At 37.4% G+C, this 19354-nt stretch overlaps 1 protein-coding gene across 3 annotated transcripts in view; it reads right to left on the bottom strand.

Moving 5' to 3' along the window:
- Nucleotides 1-1144: 1144 nt before the first annotated feature.
- The window catches only part of LRRC28 (leucine rich repeat containing 28), a 54321-nt gene continuing 36111 nt past the window's right edge, over nucleotides 1145-19354 (bottom strand). Inside the window, exons 7-10 of one of the 3 annotated variants that reach the window (XM_055715851.1) lie at nucleotides 15064-15166; nucleotides 11213-11388; nucleotides 8432-8591; nucleotides 1145-5579 (exon numbers count right to left, since the gene is read on the bottom strand). In XM_055715851.1, coding sequence (XP_055571826.1) covers nucleotides 5507-5579; nucleotides 8432-8591; nucleotides 11213-11388; nucleotides 15064-15166 — 512 coding nt within the window. In that variant the 3' untranslated portion in view covers nucleotides 1145-5506. The other 2 variants (XM_055715849.1, XM_055715850.1) reach the window with 2 other exon arrangements.

Raw genomic sequence — 19354 nt, forward strand, 5'->3', positions numbered from 1 at the left:
AGATGCAGTCGTTCAATTCAGCTCTCAAGTTCCCAAAATGTCACCACACTGAACAGCCCTGAATCTTGGCTTAGAAGTCACAAAACATCCAGTGCCTTTCCAAGTGAGATCTCGGCTCCTCTCATTTCCTGCATACAATGGCATTATTCAGCCACTGAAGTTTCCACTTAGCTTGCATTTATGCCAAGTACTTTTAATTGCAAAGGAAAAGGATGTTAAGCTCTCCCATTTTTTTCTTTCTAATTCATAAGGGACACAGCAGTGGCTGGTAAAAGTTATAGGTTAAGGGCTGTTCTCCCCCCCATCTCGCTTAATAACAGACTTGCATCCTCCTCCTGCTGCCTCACAAACAGAGGTTACCGATACTGCAGGGGTAGGAGAATTTACGTTGCCATCCGTAAAATACTAAAAAGGCAAATCATTGTAAATTCAGTAGCAAACAAGCATCAGAGGAGTCTGAATGATACCTAAACCCTTCGAGATAATGCATTATAACTGATGTTCAGAGTCACCGTGACCAACATACGCATCCTTTAAGAATGACTATGCTAGCGTTCACCCAATACACATACAACAATTCAGACTGCATCCAACTCAAAAGAACTCATCAGAACACATACAGAGTAGCAGCTCCGACTGAAGCAAAATGCTGCACCACAAGCAGTGAAATAACTGGAAAACCAGATGCTTGATTTCTACTTATTTTTGGCAGCCTTGTTCCTATGATATCTGCTAGATGAGGGAAAAAAAGCTGCTGAATGCTGCTTAGTCAATAATAGATGAACCACAGCCACATCTATGGATTATCAGGGTGGCACTTCATACAGGCCTATTGAAAGTTATTTTTCTTTTCAGCAATCCACAGAAGGGTCTAAAGTAATGTTTCTATATGAGTTTTGTTCCTATTATGCAAGGTCTGGTGAACTACATTGTCTGAGACAAAGGGATTAAGTGAATTAAAGTAGTGCCTTGGGTTTGGTAGTCTTTTAAGAGGTGTCTCCACCCCACCTCTTCAGCTCTGGGACAAGAGATTATTATAAGCTAATTACTATGCAAATGAACTAAAATGTAAATTAAATACTATATCCTAACATAGCTTAATAGCTCCAGGAGCAAGAATTTAGTTAACCTTAATGGACTGCAATTCTATCCAAAAATATAGTTTATTAACAAGCATACACATACAATAAATTGCACCACTAACTTTAAAGAAAACATCTAGCAAGCTCACCTTCACACTAAGTGACATTTGGTTAATACAGAGCAAAAAAGCAATATATATACGTGCTTTCAACAGACACAGAATGAATTCAGTTGCAATCCAAGTTCAAGCTGTAATCCAAAGAAGGGCACACAAAAGCAAAAGCAAAGACGACTTCACAGGAACCTTGCCATTTCTTTCCACCAGACCTTTGGTCTCTTACAAAATAGGTCTGTAATACAAAAAGTAATAAAAACTCTGGATTCAATTTACTCAGCCTCTTCCATCACAAGTTAACTGTAACATTTTGCAGCAACATGAGCTGTATTAACAGGGAGGCAAGAGGCAAAGATAGCTACGTCTTTAAGTTCAGCTGCAGATCGAGAGGCTGCCTAGCAGCAAGCAGCATGGGCTTCAGTGTCATTGTCCCAGTTTTTTGAAGAAATAGAAACATGGTAAACCATATTCTTCTCTCTCATCAATTAAAACTTGACCCATCCTCCACTGACATCCCGGCAAAACTTCTTCTGTTATCAGTGGTACTCTGATGAGGCCACAATGGCCTTAAAAAAAAAAAAAAAAAAAAAAGTCATCCCCTAGTGCAAGGTTTGTCACTCTCCAAGCTTCAGTTTGGCTTTGATGTCAGTAAAACCTGACACGCTGTTACCACACGGGTGTTGGAACAGTCTCATCCTCCCTTCATGCCAGAAAACGGGATTCAGCAGAATTCGATATATAACAATTGAAGCCAACTTGGCAATCAACAGCTCCACTCTGCTCAGTGTAAGATCTTAACCTCACCGCAACGAAGAAAATAGGTGGTTTGTAATGAACTTCAGTAAAAGCCCAAGAGAAACATCACGCCAAAACAGAAAAATACATCTTGATATTAGACCTTGTTCTTCACACAGGAAAGGACATTTGTATTTCTGATCCTCTGGGGGAGTAACAGGAAGGTTCCCAAATGTAGCAGTGTTCATGGTAAAACTGCTCAAGTAGGTTTTTTTAAACAAAGCCAGAGATTCCAGATTCCTTTGTGGCAGAACAAAAAGTTATCTCTATAAGCAGTAGGGTCCCAATGTTATGAACACGTTACTTGTTATCACATTAAAATTATGCCTATGCTCCCTAATCACATCATTCATCTTTACTCAGAAAAATTTATACCAATATAAATGGGTTAAAGACCTTTTTTCCCCTCTCATTTCTATCTGCACCTCTTTATAACACCTAGAAAAAAACTCCAGAAACTTCTCCTGCTATCACCCCAAGCGAACAGTTAAGACATACTTTTATGGCAAAAAACGTTCAAAAATGGTCATTTTTTTTCAACGGCTTGAACCTGTTTGCAGTATAAGGGAAGATTTATTTCAGTGTGAACTAACCTGACAAGAGCAAGCAATCAAAAATTACCTAGCAGTAAATGCATTAAAAAAAGTCCAAGTACTGTGACATCTTGTATTGAAAAAAAAATGATGCAGTTCCATCAGCAACAAGCTCCATCTCCCCTCTGCAACTTGCATAGCCCGCTTTCATGTCAGCTGTTTATGAAATACTCTTATAGTAGAACAACTTTACAAAAATGTGGACAAGTGAGAATGGAGTTATTTTAATCTAGAACAGTATCACCCAAAGATACAGATGAATACAAACACTGTTTGTATTAAAAAAAATAAATCAGAGAAACATGAATTTAAGCTGCATTTCCAGTCTATATATTTGCTTTCCTCTTCCTTGTTTTATAAAAATAGGGTATGACATTTCAGCTTTAACTGCATGTTTAAGTCATTTATTCATTGAACATTCCATTCTTGAAATATCATCTATTAAAGTGTTCGTTAAGATTCATCCTGCTTATAGAACAGACTGAATTTCTTCTGAACTGCACTTGAGACAATAATAGACTGATATGAAATCAATAAAAAATAATGATTATGGGAAGAATAAAGAAAATAAAAAATAAAAAATAATCAAGCTCAACTCTTACTATCTGACTCCTAATAAAACAAATGCTAATGCCTTTTCGGTAATAAAAAGATTTAACTCCAAAATAATATTTACAGACTGAATTCAAGAAACTGTTCTAAAGTCTGTAAACTGCTATAAAAAGAGGACAAATAAACTGCCACCAAAACATCTCCTTCAAAGAAGTAAAAACAATACTGAAAATTCCTGATCAGAGTATTCTATCAAAACCTAATGTTTGTAACACTACCACAGCTCTTTCATCAACCATTTTAAAAAAATGGATTCTGCACTATACTTGTACATTTCTGATATAGGCATAATTGTACAGGGGCAAGCTACTGAAGGAAAAGAAAAAAGCTGAAGATTCATTTTGCTGCTTCAGCAGTAAACCCCGCTGGGTGGGAAGGCCTGTTGGGGATACAACATTGAAACAAGTTAGTGAAATGACAGAGTCAGAAATCCAATAGTACAAAGCCTGCTTGGACATGGCTCTTTCCCCTACTGCAAAGCAGTTCTAATAAATGGGATTTTAGGAAGTTTCACAATTCTTAAACAGCAGATGATACTTGCATTCCTGAAGGATTAAGTTCTACATTTCTTAATGCTAATTCAACTCTCTAAAACCAACCCAATAAAACCAGCAGAGCTTTTACAAGTAACATGCACAACCTAAAAATTCCACCCTCAAAACTGCCTTTTTGGTACTCTTCTAAGCTCTTAAGATACTCTATTTATTGAAGAGATGCCAGGAAGCCTGCAGCGGGAACAAATGCTTCTTTGGCAAAAGGAAAACATTTTAATGCCTCCTCCCTTCAAACTATGCACACCTCACCACAACATATGCTAATATACTACCAAATAAGTCTCTTTATCTTGCCATTTTTATAACAAACTGTTTCATTCATATCTATTTCAGCTTGTAACTACCTACTGCGCAGAGTAGCACACTGTGCTAAACAAGTAGCTTATAGCTAAGAAATAGAAAGTAAAAAAAAGAACACATTATATTACAGGAAAATAGTTATATATTCCAAAACAAGTCAAGAGAGGCTAATTTTCTATTAACTGTTTCACTGTAAAATTAAAATTTTAAGTCATGCAGGCATTTTGGGCCTTTTTTCCATCCTTAGTCCTTCATTTGAAATGAACAAGATCTAAGAAAAAAGTATTTCCACAAATATGACAGTGAGTGGAAATTTGCGCTAAATCTGCCAATCGTATACAAAAATGTATGTTACAGCTCTTCTGTGAAGATCTATGTATGCATCTATACCTATGCATGGAACTATATATACCTCCCCTGGTATTGCCAGCCTTCTCTGAGGCAGACGCTCCACTGATAAGATCTCCTCAAGTCAGCCAAATGCTGAACTTAGAAAAAGATGACCAACTCTTTGCAGATCTACAGCCTGCAACTGTAAAAATATAATAAATATAGATAAATATTTACTACCATATTACTATTCTTTTCAAGTGAAATTGACACAAAGTCATCTTCTTCCTGAAAAACTCAAAGAAGCAAGACGGGAAGTGTTTTTAAAAAACAAAAAACTCAGGCAATGAAAATAAAGAAAACACACCCTCAAACATGCTGGAGCAAGACCACTCGGTGCAGGCATCAGTTCCAGCCTTCCTCACTGAAACAGGATCTTTAGTCTCCAGACATATCCTTGTTACTCCAAATAAATCAGTGCGGCTTCCAATGATACCATAAAGATAGATCTGCTTTTAATATGTGGATTTAAATACTACATTTAACTGTCAAAGACGTGGTATACAACTAGGATTAACTCTGCTGGAGAAAGTATGAAGATGAGAGAGAGAAAATAAGGCTAAATTCTATGGAAAAGTCACTGGGATCCACCAAAGATTTCTGTAGGCTTAGATCTATACACCTGAATCCAGCTGAAAGGATGAAGAGGATGGTGGGGAGGTAAGCAAAAACTCCTTTGTCATATCTGAATCCCCCCTTTTTTGTTGTTTTCCTGTTAGAGGAACGAAAACTGCCTCAAATGATGCCGTAAGTCAACCTGAAGACAGCCACATTTGAAAAATACTGGAAATCCTGAAGTCAGAGCTTGTGAATTTGTTTGGTTTGTATGCTGTCGTAGAGGAGAAGTTAATACTTTTAAAAGCTTGGTATTTACACTTCCAAAAAGTTTCTGCAGTTCATCCAAATTTGATAGGACATGATTTAAGTGCCTCTTAGTGTTCCCGACTGGGCACTTCTGCTGCTTTGGCACACACGCGCACACACACAGTATTCCAGTACCAATGGGATACGACATCTAATGCAGCTTTACACTGGCAGCACTCCTGAGCAGTTTTAAATGTTTATCAACTCAGTAGGTCAAAAGTCTGCAGACACTGGGTGGAGCAGCAGTATGCCACAAAACTAACAGTTGTCCTCCTAGAAAAAAAGAAAGGGGGGGGGGGGGGGAACAGTTGTCAGTAAAGATTAAAGCTCCTGGCCCCGTTCCACAGCAGACAATATGCTGGTTTGTAAAGTACAGGATTAGCAGATCTCACCACTTCAGAAAAAGAAGGTTCATTTGCTCTATATGAGTGCCTGATAAAAAGGCAGGGAAACGCTGCAGGGGTTCTCAAAAACCTTCCTGGTTTCTTGTATTCAGTTTAACGAAGCAGCATGTGGTTTTTCTTTCTGTGGAGGGTGTGGCTGAGTGTTACAGCCAGTAGGTTTAACAGCTAAAAGGAAAATAGCTGGGTAATTCTTTGCTTCAGCTTTCCTCATGTGTTTCTTAAATGACTGCTTGTAGGCATGAAATAACTGAAGTCCGGTGTCCTCCTTTGATTCAGCCAAGTGAACAAACAGGGCCCAGATCTTCAGAAAGGACGATCGACGGGCAGCGCTGTTGCATTGTGCCAGGTACTGCAGCAGGGGTGGCAACATGAAAGCATGATACTAGCTCCCTGTGACCCTCCTCCTGCCCCCATCCTGGCAGGGACCTAGATACCCGCTTTAAAAAAGTTAACATCTGTTTTTTACTAACCCAGAAAGCACAGTTTACCCAGTGCTCATGTCATCTGTGCTTTTTCAGATACAGAAATCCATTTCAACACTTAACTATCCTTTCCTATAAGAGGATACAGAGTGTGATATGGAAATCCAGACAGAAGTTACTGGCATGGATGTGGCATGTGCTAATCAGTGCTGTTCAAACGTTCTGGATCCCTACTGTGTGTGTTTTCATGGTCACTGTAAGCTCTTTAGAACAGAAACCCCGTCCTTCATGTCTTTCTAAACCAGCTATCACACCTCCACAATTGCATATAATCTTACCATGTCAAGTGCACAAGCTACAGAGATAAGGATGACAGGCTACCCTGTTTACATCTCATTTTTTGTGGATTTGCATCAAATGTCAGCTACTTAACACTGTATTCATTAAAGCATTTTGCAGAACAGTACATTATTGCCTAAAGGAAGAAATGATAACCATTACTTAAACAAGTGAAAACCATGCAGAAATATGTATTTTCAATTAATATATTTTAGAATATTAATATAGTGTTCTTCCAAAATAGCCCTGAAGTGTGTTTCTGCTGAGCCGTAACTTTAATAGTTCTTAAAGTTGTCTACAGACATGTCTATCATCTCGTAACTAGGTTCTACAATGAGTAATGCTTAGCAATTATTAAGTTGAACTCTCTAGTCCAGACTCTCCTGTTGTTGGATTATTTGAGATATATAAGGATTTATGACCAGCAAGTAGTTTTCCATCACTCTCTTAGAAAATTATACTGTCCAATGCTTGAAATTCTTTACAGCACGATTATAACATCTTATGCCATTCTGAATATTAAGACTGTAATGTGGAAGCAATTTATTTTACTCAACATATAATCCATTGCATTTCAACGTAAGACTAAAGTGTAACGGAATGGCAAGTTGAAGTATGCTATCTCTACAATCACATCTTTCTAAGAAAGATGACTTTTCCAAAATAGCATTTATGCAGCCTTCTGGCTGCTGTCCAGATCTGGCATACCTAAGTTGTTCTCATTTCATAAAGCTGAATTGCTTACAAATCAGATACCCTTTATGCCATGAATTCAGAGCAAAATAACCTGCGATACAGCAGTGAAAAATAGGCACCATCAACCTGAAACACCAATTAGTCTCGTCTTTTTTCTTAAAGATCTTCCTCTTGAAAAGCAGTTTCTTATTTTTATGGAAGATAACTATCAAATAAATAGATTTCAGCAGGACAAGAACTAAGTAGAATTCCTGTGCATTATATATACTGACAAGTAATTTCAGTAACATTCCTTTTTTAAGCACCTTTCTTTTACGCTCCCCACCTTTAGGCTTATGCTTCGTAACTAATGGCTTGACTTGAATCCTCCAAAAAGAACCTACATATCACATGTGCTTGCTTAACTCCAACTGACTCTTCTTTAAACCTTATTATGTTTCTAACAGTAGTGTACTTTTGTCCAGGTAGAGCCAGATGAAATTTCTCTGCTGATGCTTTTCCATTGCAGAAAATGGATTTATTGCTATTATGGCTCATGGCACACTACAGTATCAACTCAGACTAATAAGGGTTAGAGCTGCAAAGCAATCAGTGCTCACCTTAAAGATATTTTAAATCTTTATCTACATGAGGGCAATAGTCCCTGAACCCTATCCCAGTTTTGAGTCCCTTGTATGACACTACTGTCCAGCAGGTCAGGAAGCCTGTGTAGGCTTGTCTACTTGACTTGTGAATCCTGCAGACACATCCACGACTGTTACAACCACAAACCAAGACACTTTTAGAAAGATGTATTGCTACAAAATGTGTGTAACAATGCAGAAGGCTTCCACAGTGTATCTCAAGTTAATTACTGTGGAAAGAAAAACAAGAGAATTTTACCGCAGAATATTTTAACTAAGCTGTGGCTTTAGAGCTTTCCTCTATCTTTAGTCCTACAGCACTTTTGTTTGGTGGTGACATTCTCCTGAAGTCAGGGTGCTACACTACCACAAACAAGTCAGTCCCATCATATCAAAACCCTTCACTATCTTACAGCTGCCTAGTACAGGCAAGCGTGGTAGCCCTTGTTATCTAACAGCAGTATTCTGGTTGTATCGTAAAATAAAAGATTTGTCGACTTTTACATGCAATCATAAGACAGGGGCTTTACAACTGAAAGGCTGCTAAGTTAAAAAAAAAAAAACAACTTAAGAATATGCTCTGTATCATAAGGTGTTTTTCTTCCTAAATGAAACCCCAGTGTAATTTCCTGTATAATTACCCTTGATGCAATCCTGCCATTGGAGTTTCCCTCAAGGGAAAGAGCTTTGGGTAGACGATGGTAAACATAGGCTGGCTGCAACGGTGGCAGTGTCCCAAAGGACAGTGCAGCAACTCCAAGAGGCTTTTGGGTAGCGAGACTGGAGTCAAAAAGTTCAAATCTAAAGAAGAAAAGAAACAAAAAAGGCTTGTAACAGAACAATTGCAATAGCATGATAAAGTCAAGCACAAGTATGATCCATGAACAACTCAGAAAATCAGCTGTCTTACATTCTTAAGACTTTGTCAAAAAAACAGCAAGGTAATACAAATTACCACAATTAGGGTGAACCACATGGTGCTTTCCATGCTTAAGTTCAAAAAAGTTAAAATTAAATGCGTAAGTTTACCATCTGTGGGCATAAGATGAACTGAGCCCCAATACCCAGGTGAAAATATTGCAGCTCAAGCAAATAATAAAATCCAGCAATATATCATAAAGCATTTTTAGACACAAAGATGATCTAGAAAGGTGTTTAGTAATTAAAACCAATACAATAATCTGAAAAGGCCATCAGTAGTATTTTACTAAAATCTTTCAGCACCCAATCCAGCAGGCTGGCTAAGCTCACTAAAAAGCCCAAACTCTACCATCAGCAAAAAGGGATCGGAAATACTTAAAATTACTTGAAATACAATCCAGCCCAGCATAAGTCTCATAGGTCCAAAGAGACCACTCTAAAAAGATCAATACATTCATAATCTCTTAAGTGTGCCCCCACAGTTTACAAGATGCCATCATTTTCACCAAAAGAGACTCCAGGGTCACTTCATGGGGAAGAGCAATCATTTTCTCAGGCTTGGCCCAAGCCACATAGTGTTTTATACATTAAAACCAACATGCTAATCTCCATCTAGAAACTGAGACAGCCAAGACAGGTGAATGAGTTTAGGTGCTGAGTAATCAAGACAAGATGCAGTACCTGATAAATCAGCTTTCCAATGTCACACTAGTTTCAGCTTTCAAACACTGTAAGGTTTAACCCCATACACAATGTACCACAACAGCCTCAATTGAGATGACAAGCATGATGAATAGTACATTTGCGTCAGAAAGAAAAGGTCACATTCTATAACCAAGCGAAGACTGAGGAAAAGTAGTCCAGTCACTTCTGTCATACCTAGTAGCCACCAGGTATTTAACAGCACCCTTCAAACTGCAAATTTAGGCAGTGATAGATCAAATCTGCTACTGTAATGAAATGTGCCACCTGCTTCCCCAGCACAACATTGTCTTACACCTGTCTGAACTATGCATTACTCCTGCCTCACTGAAATGTGGGCGTCACCAGTGGTCATGCACATAGTGTTTAATAATGTCACTCAGAATAAGATCTACATATAGATATGTATGTGTGTGTATGTATATCTAAATATAAAAAAAGACTACATAGTCCAGCGTAGCAAACTAGAAATAGGCAAGACATTTAAAAAAAAAAAAATCACCATCTTTTTCAGGTTCTGCACCTTGGCTGCAACTGGGTATAACCCTCACAGCCTTGTATAAACCATCTACAAACCATTTCTTAAACTGATCTTGCAATACTATCTTGCTGTTCCCAAGCCAAACTTCATCAGTATCTTCAGGAACCACATTCATAGAGTCATATTCCAGAAATTAATGTGCAAGTTATAACTGGTGAGAAAAGTAGTTACTGATCATTTAAAAGATTACATACCTGATACTCTCAAAGTCCTTTTCAAAGACTACAATTTTGCAAATCAAAACAAAACAGCATTTGGCACCGTGTAATTTTGGTGCAGCTGATACCCAGATAATAAACAACTAAAACCCTCTCCTCACCATGTGCAGAAATAGAAAAACTACACAACCACAAACTGGTCAATGAATACGTTCTCTACGTCACCAAATACATTCTCCATGAAGCAGTGCCATTTCCTATGGAAACAGCCTTGTATGGTTGTCCCATCCCTCAACATGAAGCTTCTTCCCTACAGCATGTTTGCTCCTTGTACCTTTTCCTGGCAAAGCAATGGTTCAGCAGTTAGGATTTACTCTAGCAGCCAAGGCACCAGTCACTCCTTAGCACAAACCCTCTAATCTTTCCATTGTAACTCTTCACCCTTCTGCTTTCTACTTCCACCTCTAAAGCGGATGAATTCCCAAGGTGCTGTGAATAGGGGGGAGTCACAACACAACTAAATCTGACAAAATCCAAATCTGCAGGTTATCATCAGGTATTGCTAACTCACGTGACTGCATGATGCATAACCAGATGAGCCAAGGGCCTCTTAACAGCAAAGAGTCTGAACTGGGGCAGAACTAAAACAGCTCAGCTGTCACGCTGTACTGAAATGGCCAAGGGCTGCTAGCATTTTTTTTGCCTTATGTGTAACAAGTCTGCCAGTTTGGGAGCCGTGCTGCCTGGCAAGAAGTTGCATTGTTGGCCAATGCATCTAATCTCGCCTCAGGAACTGTATTTCTCATCTCATATTTCTATTAAAGAGCTTCTCCTGAAAAAAACATCCTTCTTTATACAGTCCTGAAGAAGAAACCATCTGTAAGCACCACTCGACCTTAGAAATAGTCTTTGGATCTCTGTATTTTGATATTGGACATTTTTGTTCTAATACAGCATTTCTAACAATTTGATTAAATAAGTCTTTTAAAATACTAATCCTTGCCAAGCTCTTTGAAGGGCTATTTGTAATGTTCCTATTATCACTGCCAGAAAATCACTTCCACTCCTTCTGTAATCTGAAGAATGCATAAATTTCATACCTTTTAAAATCCTGTAGTAGGTGTTATAGAGGGTCCTCATGGCCAGTTCTTGCAAAGGCAGCACATGATCTGTTTCTGTCCCTATAGATTTCACCTCTGCTGGCAGGAACACAGTTAACTGGCCTGATGAAAAAGAGAGCAGTTTCACCTCTGAAACTTGAATTGGAGAACCACAACTAGAAGGACACAAGACATTTAGAAAGTGGTTAGAAAAAAAATAGTAAAAGTAGCTTTACAGGGGAACCTAGATGACCAACCCAAACTAAGCCTGATACTGTTTTTCAGTGCAGCACCATTCAGGGAGCCTTTGCAGAGTGCAATACGTGCTGGGGTTGGACTACATGACCTTTAAAGGTCCTTTCCAACCCAAACTGCTCTGTAGTTCTGTGCTGACACACATTTTCTATGGATTCCCATCTTCTGTGACAGGTTAATCATGGGACATCTGGAGATCTTTACTTATCAAACAACATTCAAAAGCTGGAGAAATGAGGACGCAATCCCAAGGAGGTGAACCAAGTGCACTATGTGTCCCTTGCTTTGCCAATATATTCATCTCTTTTAGCCTCTGAATACCATTATTACTAAATTTTTTACATAGGGGAGCATTTCATACCTAACAGTTAGCTTCTTGTGTCTTGGATCAAGCAGCTGAGAATGGTAAAAGTTTTCTCAAGTGTAATACATGAGGCAAAATACGACCACCAAAAAATATCATTTTAAGTGCCACTGGGTGATTCTGTAATACACCTTTCCCCATCCACAGAGTCCCCTTGGTGGGCGCAGGGGGACGGGTGAAGGGAAAATAAGAACAACAAACTAAGCTGTAGTGAGAAAATACTCTAATAAGTCTACTAGCCTTGTCCTTTCCAAATCATACAAGGAAAAGGAAGGTTATTTGGATCCAAGAAGAGAAACTTAGCTTGTAGTAAAAATAACAACTCTTTAGATGATCCCTGTTGCAAGCTATCATACCAAAGAGACACGCATAGGAAAATTCTACTAAGAGGTTGGGGAAGTCAACAGGGGAATCGGAATTGTTTATGACAACTTAAATTTGAAGCCAAGAGCAACTTGTTAGGGCCAGTCTTAATAACTGGAACAGAAACCCAAATTTGTCAGCCTTCCCAGATATTGGACCTAAAACTGAGGTAACTACACTCAACCTTATCAGATATTAAAGAAATCTCATAGCACTCCTCTGATAACAAACAATCTCTTCTCTTCTGATTAAAGGAAAAAACAGCCTAGAGTTTTTCCCTGGAAAAACAAAAAAAGGGCTGCATCAAACAGCAAGTCAATAAGCCTCTTCTTAAATACTTAATACTTTCCTACAAACCATTAACAAGTTTAATATATAATTGGAAATTCAGAGATCCAATATTCCAACAATCCCTTCCCAATGAATCAGCTATCAACAAATAGATCTATAATGTTGTATTTTCAAGCTGATTAACCCCTTACCAACCGAACTAGAAGACACATCCATAAACTCACTACAGTTTCTGCAGTTCAGAGCTGGGCCATTTGGTCTATTTTACGTAAAGGGTGAGGCTACTAACACCAGATCACAAGGCTGAAAAATAGAGTAAACGAGCAAAACACACCACCAAGAGGAATAATGCAAGACATATACCGTCTTAAATCAGGATGGATTAGGGAAGGCATCTCAACGTACAAGTAACACTTGGTGCAAAAGAGCAAAGAATTAAAAAGGAAACCCACTCAAAAATCCATTGAAGTTAATGGGTGGAATAGAGGATGGTCTAACTAGCTGGAAAAAAATGGAGCCGCAGAAGAACTCTGGTGAATAAGTAACCGGGGGGTGGGGTGGGGGAAATCCATGACACCTATTTGCTGCCTTCAACAAGACTGACAGATACCTAGCTGGAGACTATGAAATCCAATCTGCAAAAAATAAGATCAAAATTTATTTTGAGTGCTGAGATCATCACCTCTTACATAAAAGACTTTTTCAGTCCGTCTGACTGCAGGATTCCCAGACAGAGATTCATTACTTACACAATGCAATTTATATTCTATTTTCAGAAATCTAGCTTTATGTTAGTAACAGCAGCATGTCAGATTTTATTCTCCAGTGGATGACCAGACAGAGCACTGAAGGCTGGATTGTCAACTCTTGCCTGACCCACGAAAACCTTGCATTGGTTATTAATGCTTTCTTGGAAAGAACACAGAAATTCTTCACATAACCATTAGTCCACGATTGTAACATCACTCAGCACATTATAAAATAAAACCTTTGGTTTCTTAATAACATAATAACTTAAATAGTGCCCTTCCTATGTTGAAAATTTTCTTTATAATCTATGATGTTTCAGGATGGTTTCACATCATAAAGACAAATACCTGCTTGGTAGACAAACACAAGTACTATTTCGCTTACTAATAACAGATTTTTTTATATACTTTATTAAGGAAAAGAAATGATAATTTTTTTATACCACAGAAGCATTACAAGAATCAGTTTCATTGCAACACTTCCAACTTTTTTGGTTTCTTCTCTACTAGATTTTTAATACTCTCCATCAGAGATACTAGCAGCTAGCCTCACCAGCAGCGTACGTGTAATCACAGCAAAAAGAACTGGTAACATCTTCTCAAAAGGTCAGTGCAAAGATAATTTTTTTTTCAACCAAGTATAAAATAAGGACTTAAAACATTAAAAAAAAATAAGACATGGTTGTTTAAAACCACCTGAAATAGGCAGGACAATTGGACCAAATGGTTGGAACATTTCCTGCCTTGTCACTAATGTTTTTGGTCGCAATCAATACAGTTATTACCTTTAGGGTCAATTTAATATCTGTCTTACAATTTACAATCAGTTCTGAAGGAACAAAGACTAGATTTTCTTTTCTGAAAAATAAAATCAGTAGAATCTTGAGACTGACTGCACACGGTTCATCAGAACTATAATCCAACTGCAAGTATTTAAATATCACACAACCAGCTGACATGGGAATATCAGCAAAACCTTAAAATGCCAAGACTCAGCATCTCGCATATTGCAGTAGAGTGCAGGCTGTAGAGAGGGAATTTATATTTAATGCAAGATTTGCTGAGAGTGAGCGTACCAGAAATTTATAATTAGATGGTAACGGGGACAATCCTCTTCTGATCAGTTTTACATCAGTAAGGCTCCATTCATCAGTGGTGCTGATCCTAATTTATGCTAGTGTCAGTAGAAAAAGAATTAAGCCAGTGTCCTAGACAGACCACTTTTTTCTCACATCCTAACCACAAACATGAGACAGCCTAGGATATTTTTAAAATCCACATGTAAAAATATACCTGTCAATCCGTAACTCCTAAAAAAAGTTACTTATTTTAGTTAGTAGGTACCAAGACCTACAAGAAGCTGATACTGGGATGTAAAATGAGTGAAGCAGCTGCATGTGACATTCCAAGATATGGCCCATCACTTACAGAAACTTGAGAACTTATGAACTAGACAGATGCTGCAACACATTAAAAAACACATTTTTTTAATTCTCTAGTCCTGAAAATTCTATTAAGGCTACGTTTTTGGAGAACCTTTAAATGCAGCTAGGATTCAGCTTTAGGCCTTACATTATCATTACAAATTCCCTCAGAATAACTGCACTGACTGTTACAACTTAATACTAAAATATTCCATGTCAGCAATTAACACAAAAGATTTATTACAAAAATAAAACAGAACTAGGAGCTCCAGTAATCCCCTCAAAGTAACATCAGTTCTGTATCAGTCACACACAAAAATAATCAGTTGTATCATACAGGAAGATATTTATGAGAAATTTTACAAGGAACAGGTATGCTAGACATCTGAATTAATTCATACCTACCCACTGCAACCAATGACTTTATTATACAGATAAGATGGGAGGCCTTTCAGATGAATATTGTTATCCACATAAACATACTGTAGCTCCCGAGAACGACCTAAATCTGGGTTTAGAAAACAAGAAAAGTCAGGGCGAGAAGGGATGACAGTGACAATTATAAGCAAAGCAATTCTCTTTAATTATAAATAAGCTAATCAGACTTAAATGTAAGCAAACAAATTAGTGCTTCTCAGTTGTAAAATTTCAGCCAGTGGTTTTATTATGAATGAGCTGAAAAGATGTTTAGCAAATACCACTAAAACAAAACCAAACCCCTTTTCAGTATTCCTGAAAATCCCATTATAAATAATTAAATTTTAACAGTGACAAACTCTGAAGTCAGTCTGAAGAAGCAAAGGGACAACTGATTTCAAGTCTACAGTGCATACTTCCAAGTTCATAAGGTCAAACCTGCTTTCATTAACTGGCCTCATGTCAATGAAATCGCAGCTTCACTATCTTTGCTAACGTGGTAAAGACACAAACAAGAATCTAGCCTGTACCACTCTCCAAGAAAAGATACTTGTTCAATTCAATTAGCCATAACCAAACCCAACCAGATATCACTCAGAAACAAGTCTCTGTGTGCAGTAAACTACAAAACACAGGAATATATACAATAAAGTGCAGAATATTATACTACAAGTTCTGGTACAAGTAAACAATCGATACATCTGAAGGTGTGATTCTTACATTATTTCTATTAAAATATTCATGGCTGGCAGTCAAAAGCAGCAAGTACAGCATGTTTAAGCAATACCTTCATAGACTAGAAACACATTAAAATACCTCCACATAGAGCATATAGGTATGGAATAATTTTATTTTGTTTAGAAAATTAAAGTGGGGAAATGGAGAAAAAATAAAAGGGAAAATGTAGGCTTTTAGGAAGAATTCTCAGAAATAAGAATGATGCTTATCAGCAAGATCTAGTCAGTGGTAAAACTGCCTGCTACGAGAAGTAGTGAAAAACATGCTCGAGACATTTAAAAAAAAAACAAAAACCAAAGCAAATTGTGAACTAAAAAGAATAGTCTAAAAGAGTTTTGAACTGGCAAGAAAGCTGATATGTAGAATCATCTGGGCAGGCCATTTCATCTGCAGCTCCTACACTGTTCAAGATGCCGGATTAGGGAAAGACATACGTGTTTAATACAAAGCACAAATCAAGCGAACAACGTTTGAAAGCCTTCTGCCTGGGAGGGGATAGCTGCAAGCCAGACCAACTGCATTATGAAAAAAGTATAAATTAATCTGTATGCCTCTCAACTTCTGAAAACTTTTATGAGTATGCTATAGAAACTAGGCAAGATAATCAAGCATTTGGCTGCATCAGTCACATTGCAAGACAATACTAATATCAACTAATGCTGACTTCCTATCTTTATCAACTGTCAATTACCTTGGTTGACATAAAGTTAAGGATAAACAAAGAAATTAGCATAGGTTCTGTCCCTTTTGTAATCTTGGCCAAGAAGAGAATAAAAATTAAAACAATTTCCATGATATTTCTATTCAGAAATTCTATTCTGAATAATGAGCTCTTATCATTCCCTACTATGACAATAGGTAATACAATCCCTTCTTTATAATTGAACAGTTTTATTGTACACAAAAGCTCTGGAAATCACTTAGCTCAGATAAAGCAAATGATATTTTGAGTGATCCCCCCCAAAAAAACGTTTGACCATCTTAGAATATACAGAATGTCTTCAGCTGTCACTCACTTGAATGGCAGCCATAAGCACCAGAAACCTTAAAAGCTCACGCCGAGGAGGAGCTTCAGAGGGTGTCACATTATCAAATCTTTGATACAAAGAACAAATGATGATACCAACAGAAAACGAATAGATTCCTTTTCTGAAATAAAAATGTTAACATAGAAAAACTGAGTTTTGGGGGTTTTCTTTTAATACAGGCCCTTACCCTGCAACCATCTATGGAGGTTTCAGGGACCATAATCTGGGCTTTGTTCCAACCAGATTCACTGGACATCATGGGACACATTTAACCATCACATCCTTCTTTGACCCTGTCCCAAAAACATGCTGCATCCATCAACGGTCCTGCCCCAACAAGTACAAATATCTCTGCTGACTGATGGGCGCTGCTGTGAGATGCTGCTGTGCATCATTATGAGCTAACACCTCAAAAAGATGATTTATTTTGGCTCAGTGCTGCAGGCTGAAAATAGTTTAGTAAAGTTCTGGGATATTTTTAGATGAAACAAAATCATTGTTATCCTACAATGAATAGAAATATTGCAATACTGAAGTGCTATAACACCATAAAACATTGTAAGGCTGGAAAAGGGTCAGGCAATAAAATCTGAAGCAGATAGCATGTGCATGGCACACCTAACACTTAAGAGAATATTTCCTCATGTTGCAGAAGCCAATTACACCAAAAGGAGCAGAAAACTATGGGTTGCTGGGGTAGCTTGCATATGCTACTGTTTAACTTAATAATTTAGAGAATGGAAGAAAATTTTTAAAAGAGGCTCATCTTGCTAATGTCTACACAGATGTATGCAAATGGGCTGAAAATCAGGCAAGTCAAAAAAAGCCCTAAAGCTGTTCTTTTCATATACATTGAGGGGGGGAGTTAGGCTGCATCTCATCTCTTCCCTCTGTCTTTATCTTATGCTAAGTTTTATTCTAAGTTCTGAGCTGACTGCATTTCCTAGGTAATTAAAGCAAATTTTTGGATGTTAGACAAAATATCTCTGTAGGAAAAATTCAATTCCCAAAGCCAAATAGCCTGTAACTATAAATGTTCCTTTGATATAGTTTCTTTGCATTAAATAACCAAGCATCTTCCAGTCCCCAAAAGATTTTTTTCCAGTTTCAAACACTATCCATGAAGTTGAAATTTAAATAAATCACTTTTTAAGAAGTTCTTTGTATCACATCCACATTGATTTTTATGTCTTGTATCAGTCAACAAATATTGTTAGAAGTTCTCTAAGAAACACGCTTCTGAAGAACTTGGTAAAATAAGGAAGCTGTCCATCTATGAAAAGGCTAAAGCTACAAAGAAGGTTTTCATGTGGCTTTTGCAAGCACTGTACTGTGTCTAAAACATTTCCACTTTCCTCCTTCCAGGCTCCCAGATCAAAGACCTTTCTCCCAGAAATGACCAAATGCCATGAGTCCTGAACAAACCCCAATTCTATTTTTTTTTCTTTTTCTCCTTTTTTTTTTTTTTTTTTTTTTTTTTTTTTTTAACCTCGGGGGCCTGGCATATGCATTCCACATGGCTGAAGATGGAACAAAAGCTCTTGTGTGTCTGTACTGATGCTCTTTTAACCATAATGTGAGGGCAAGGACACAAAAGCAGCATATACTGAGGTAGAATAAGACCATTGTTTACTGTGCACTGATAATTACTAGACCCATTTTCTAAACAAAAAGTGCACATAAACCCTCAATAAAGTGATATAACACTGAATATTTGCTGTCATAACATCCCCTGTGCTGCCAGTACACTTGAGAATTTATGGCCTATTTTAATTATATTTGTACTTTATTACATAAATCATTTTTATTTCTGCAATGTCATTAGATTCACATTTCTGCTTGCAATGGAATTTGTTTTCAGGCATTGAAGCATTTGCTAACAGTAAAATTTTAAAGTTAAAATATAAATTATCCCTTGACAGAAATTTAAGTAGATCGATATAAAATAACCAGGAGTTCCATCTGCCATTCAAGAACAGAATTCCTAAGACCATATATTAGGGCAGCATGAAAGCTATCCTAACAATAACAGGATTGTCCAGGATGCAGTTTCCAGTTCAACTTACACATAGAAATTACTTTTTTAAAAAAAAATAAATTTATTAGGAAGGTCCAAAGGCTCAGATCCACACAGTCTTGTTTCTTTGAAACTGGAGTGGAATAGTCAACAGCAGAAAAATAATATTTTTTTTAAAAAAATACTGGCATATCCAAGAATTGTTTTCTGCAGAATAAATCACTAATTCATTATTGTTTACCCATCTCCTTGTCTCTATACCAGTTCTGAAAGTCAGAGTATGGGATCAGGTATTTTTATTGTATTTTGTAAAATTGGCTAATGGTGTTACAGTTGTTTTTTTTCCTGTGACACATGTGCCTGCAACCTTAGAAGAACATACAGGACAAAATGCTACAAGAGCACCTTATCCCGCAGTGCCGTGAGTGTGTACTGCTGAAATAAATCTTACACCTATCAATCTAGGAACAGGAAAACACAGATTTCCATTACACTT

The sequence above is a fragment of the Falco cherrug genome, chromosome 7 (genome assembly GCF_023634085.1).
Source record: "Falco cherrug isolate bFalChe1 chromosome 7, bFalChe1.pri, whole genome shotgun sequence".
Lineage (NCBI taxonomy): Eukaryota > Metazoa > Chordata > Aves > Falconiformes > Falconidae > Falco > Falco cherrug.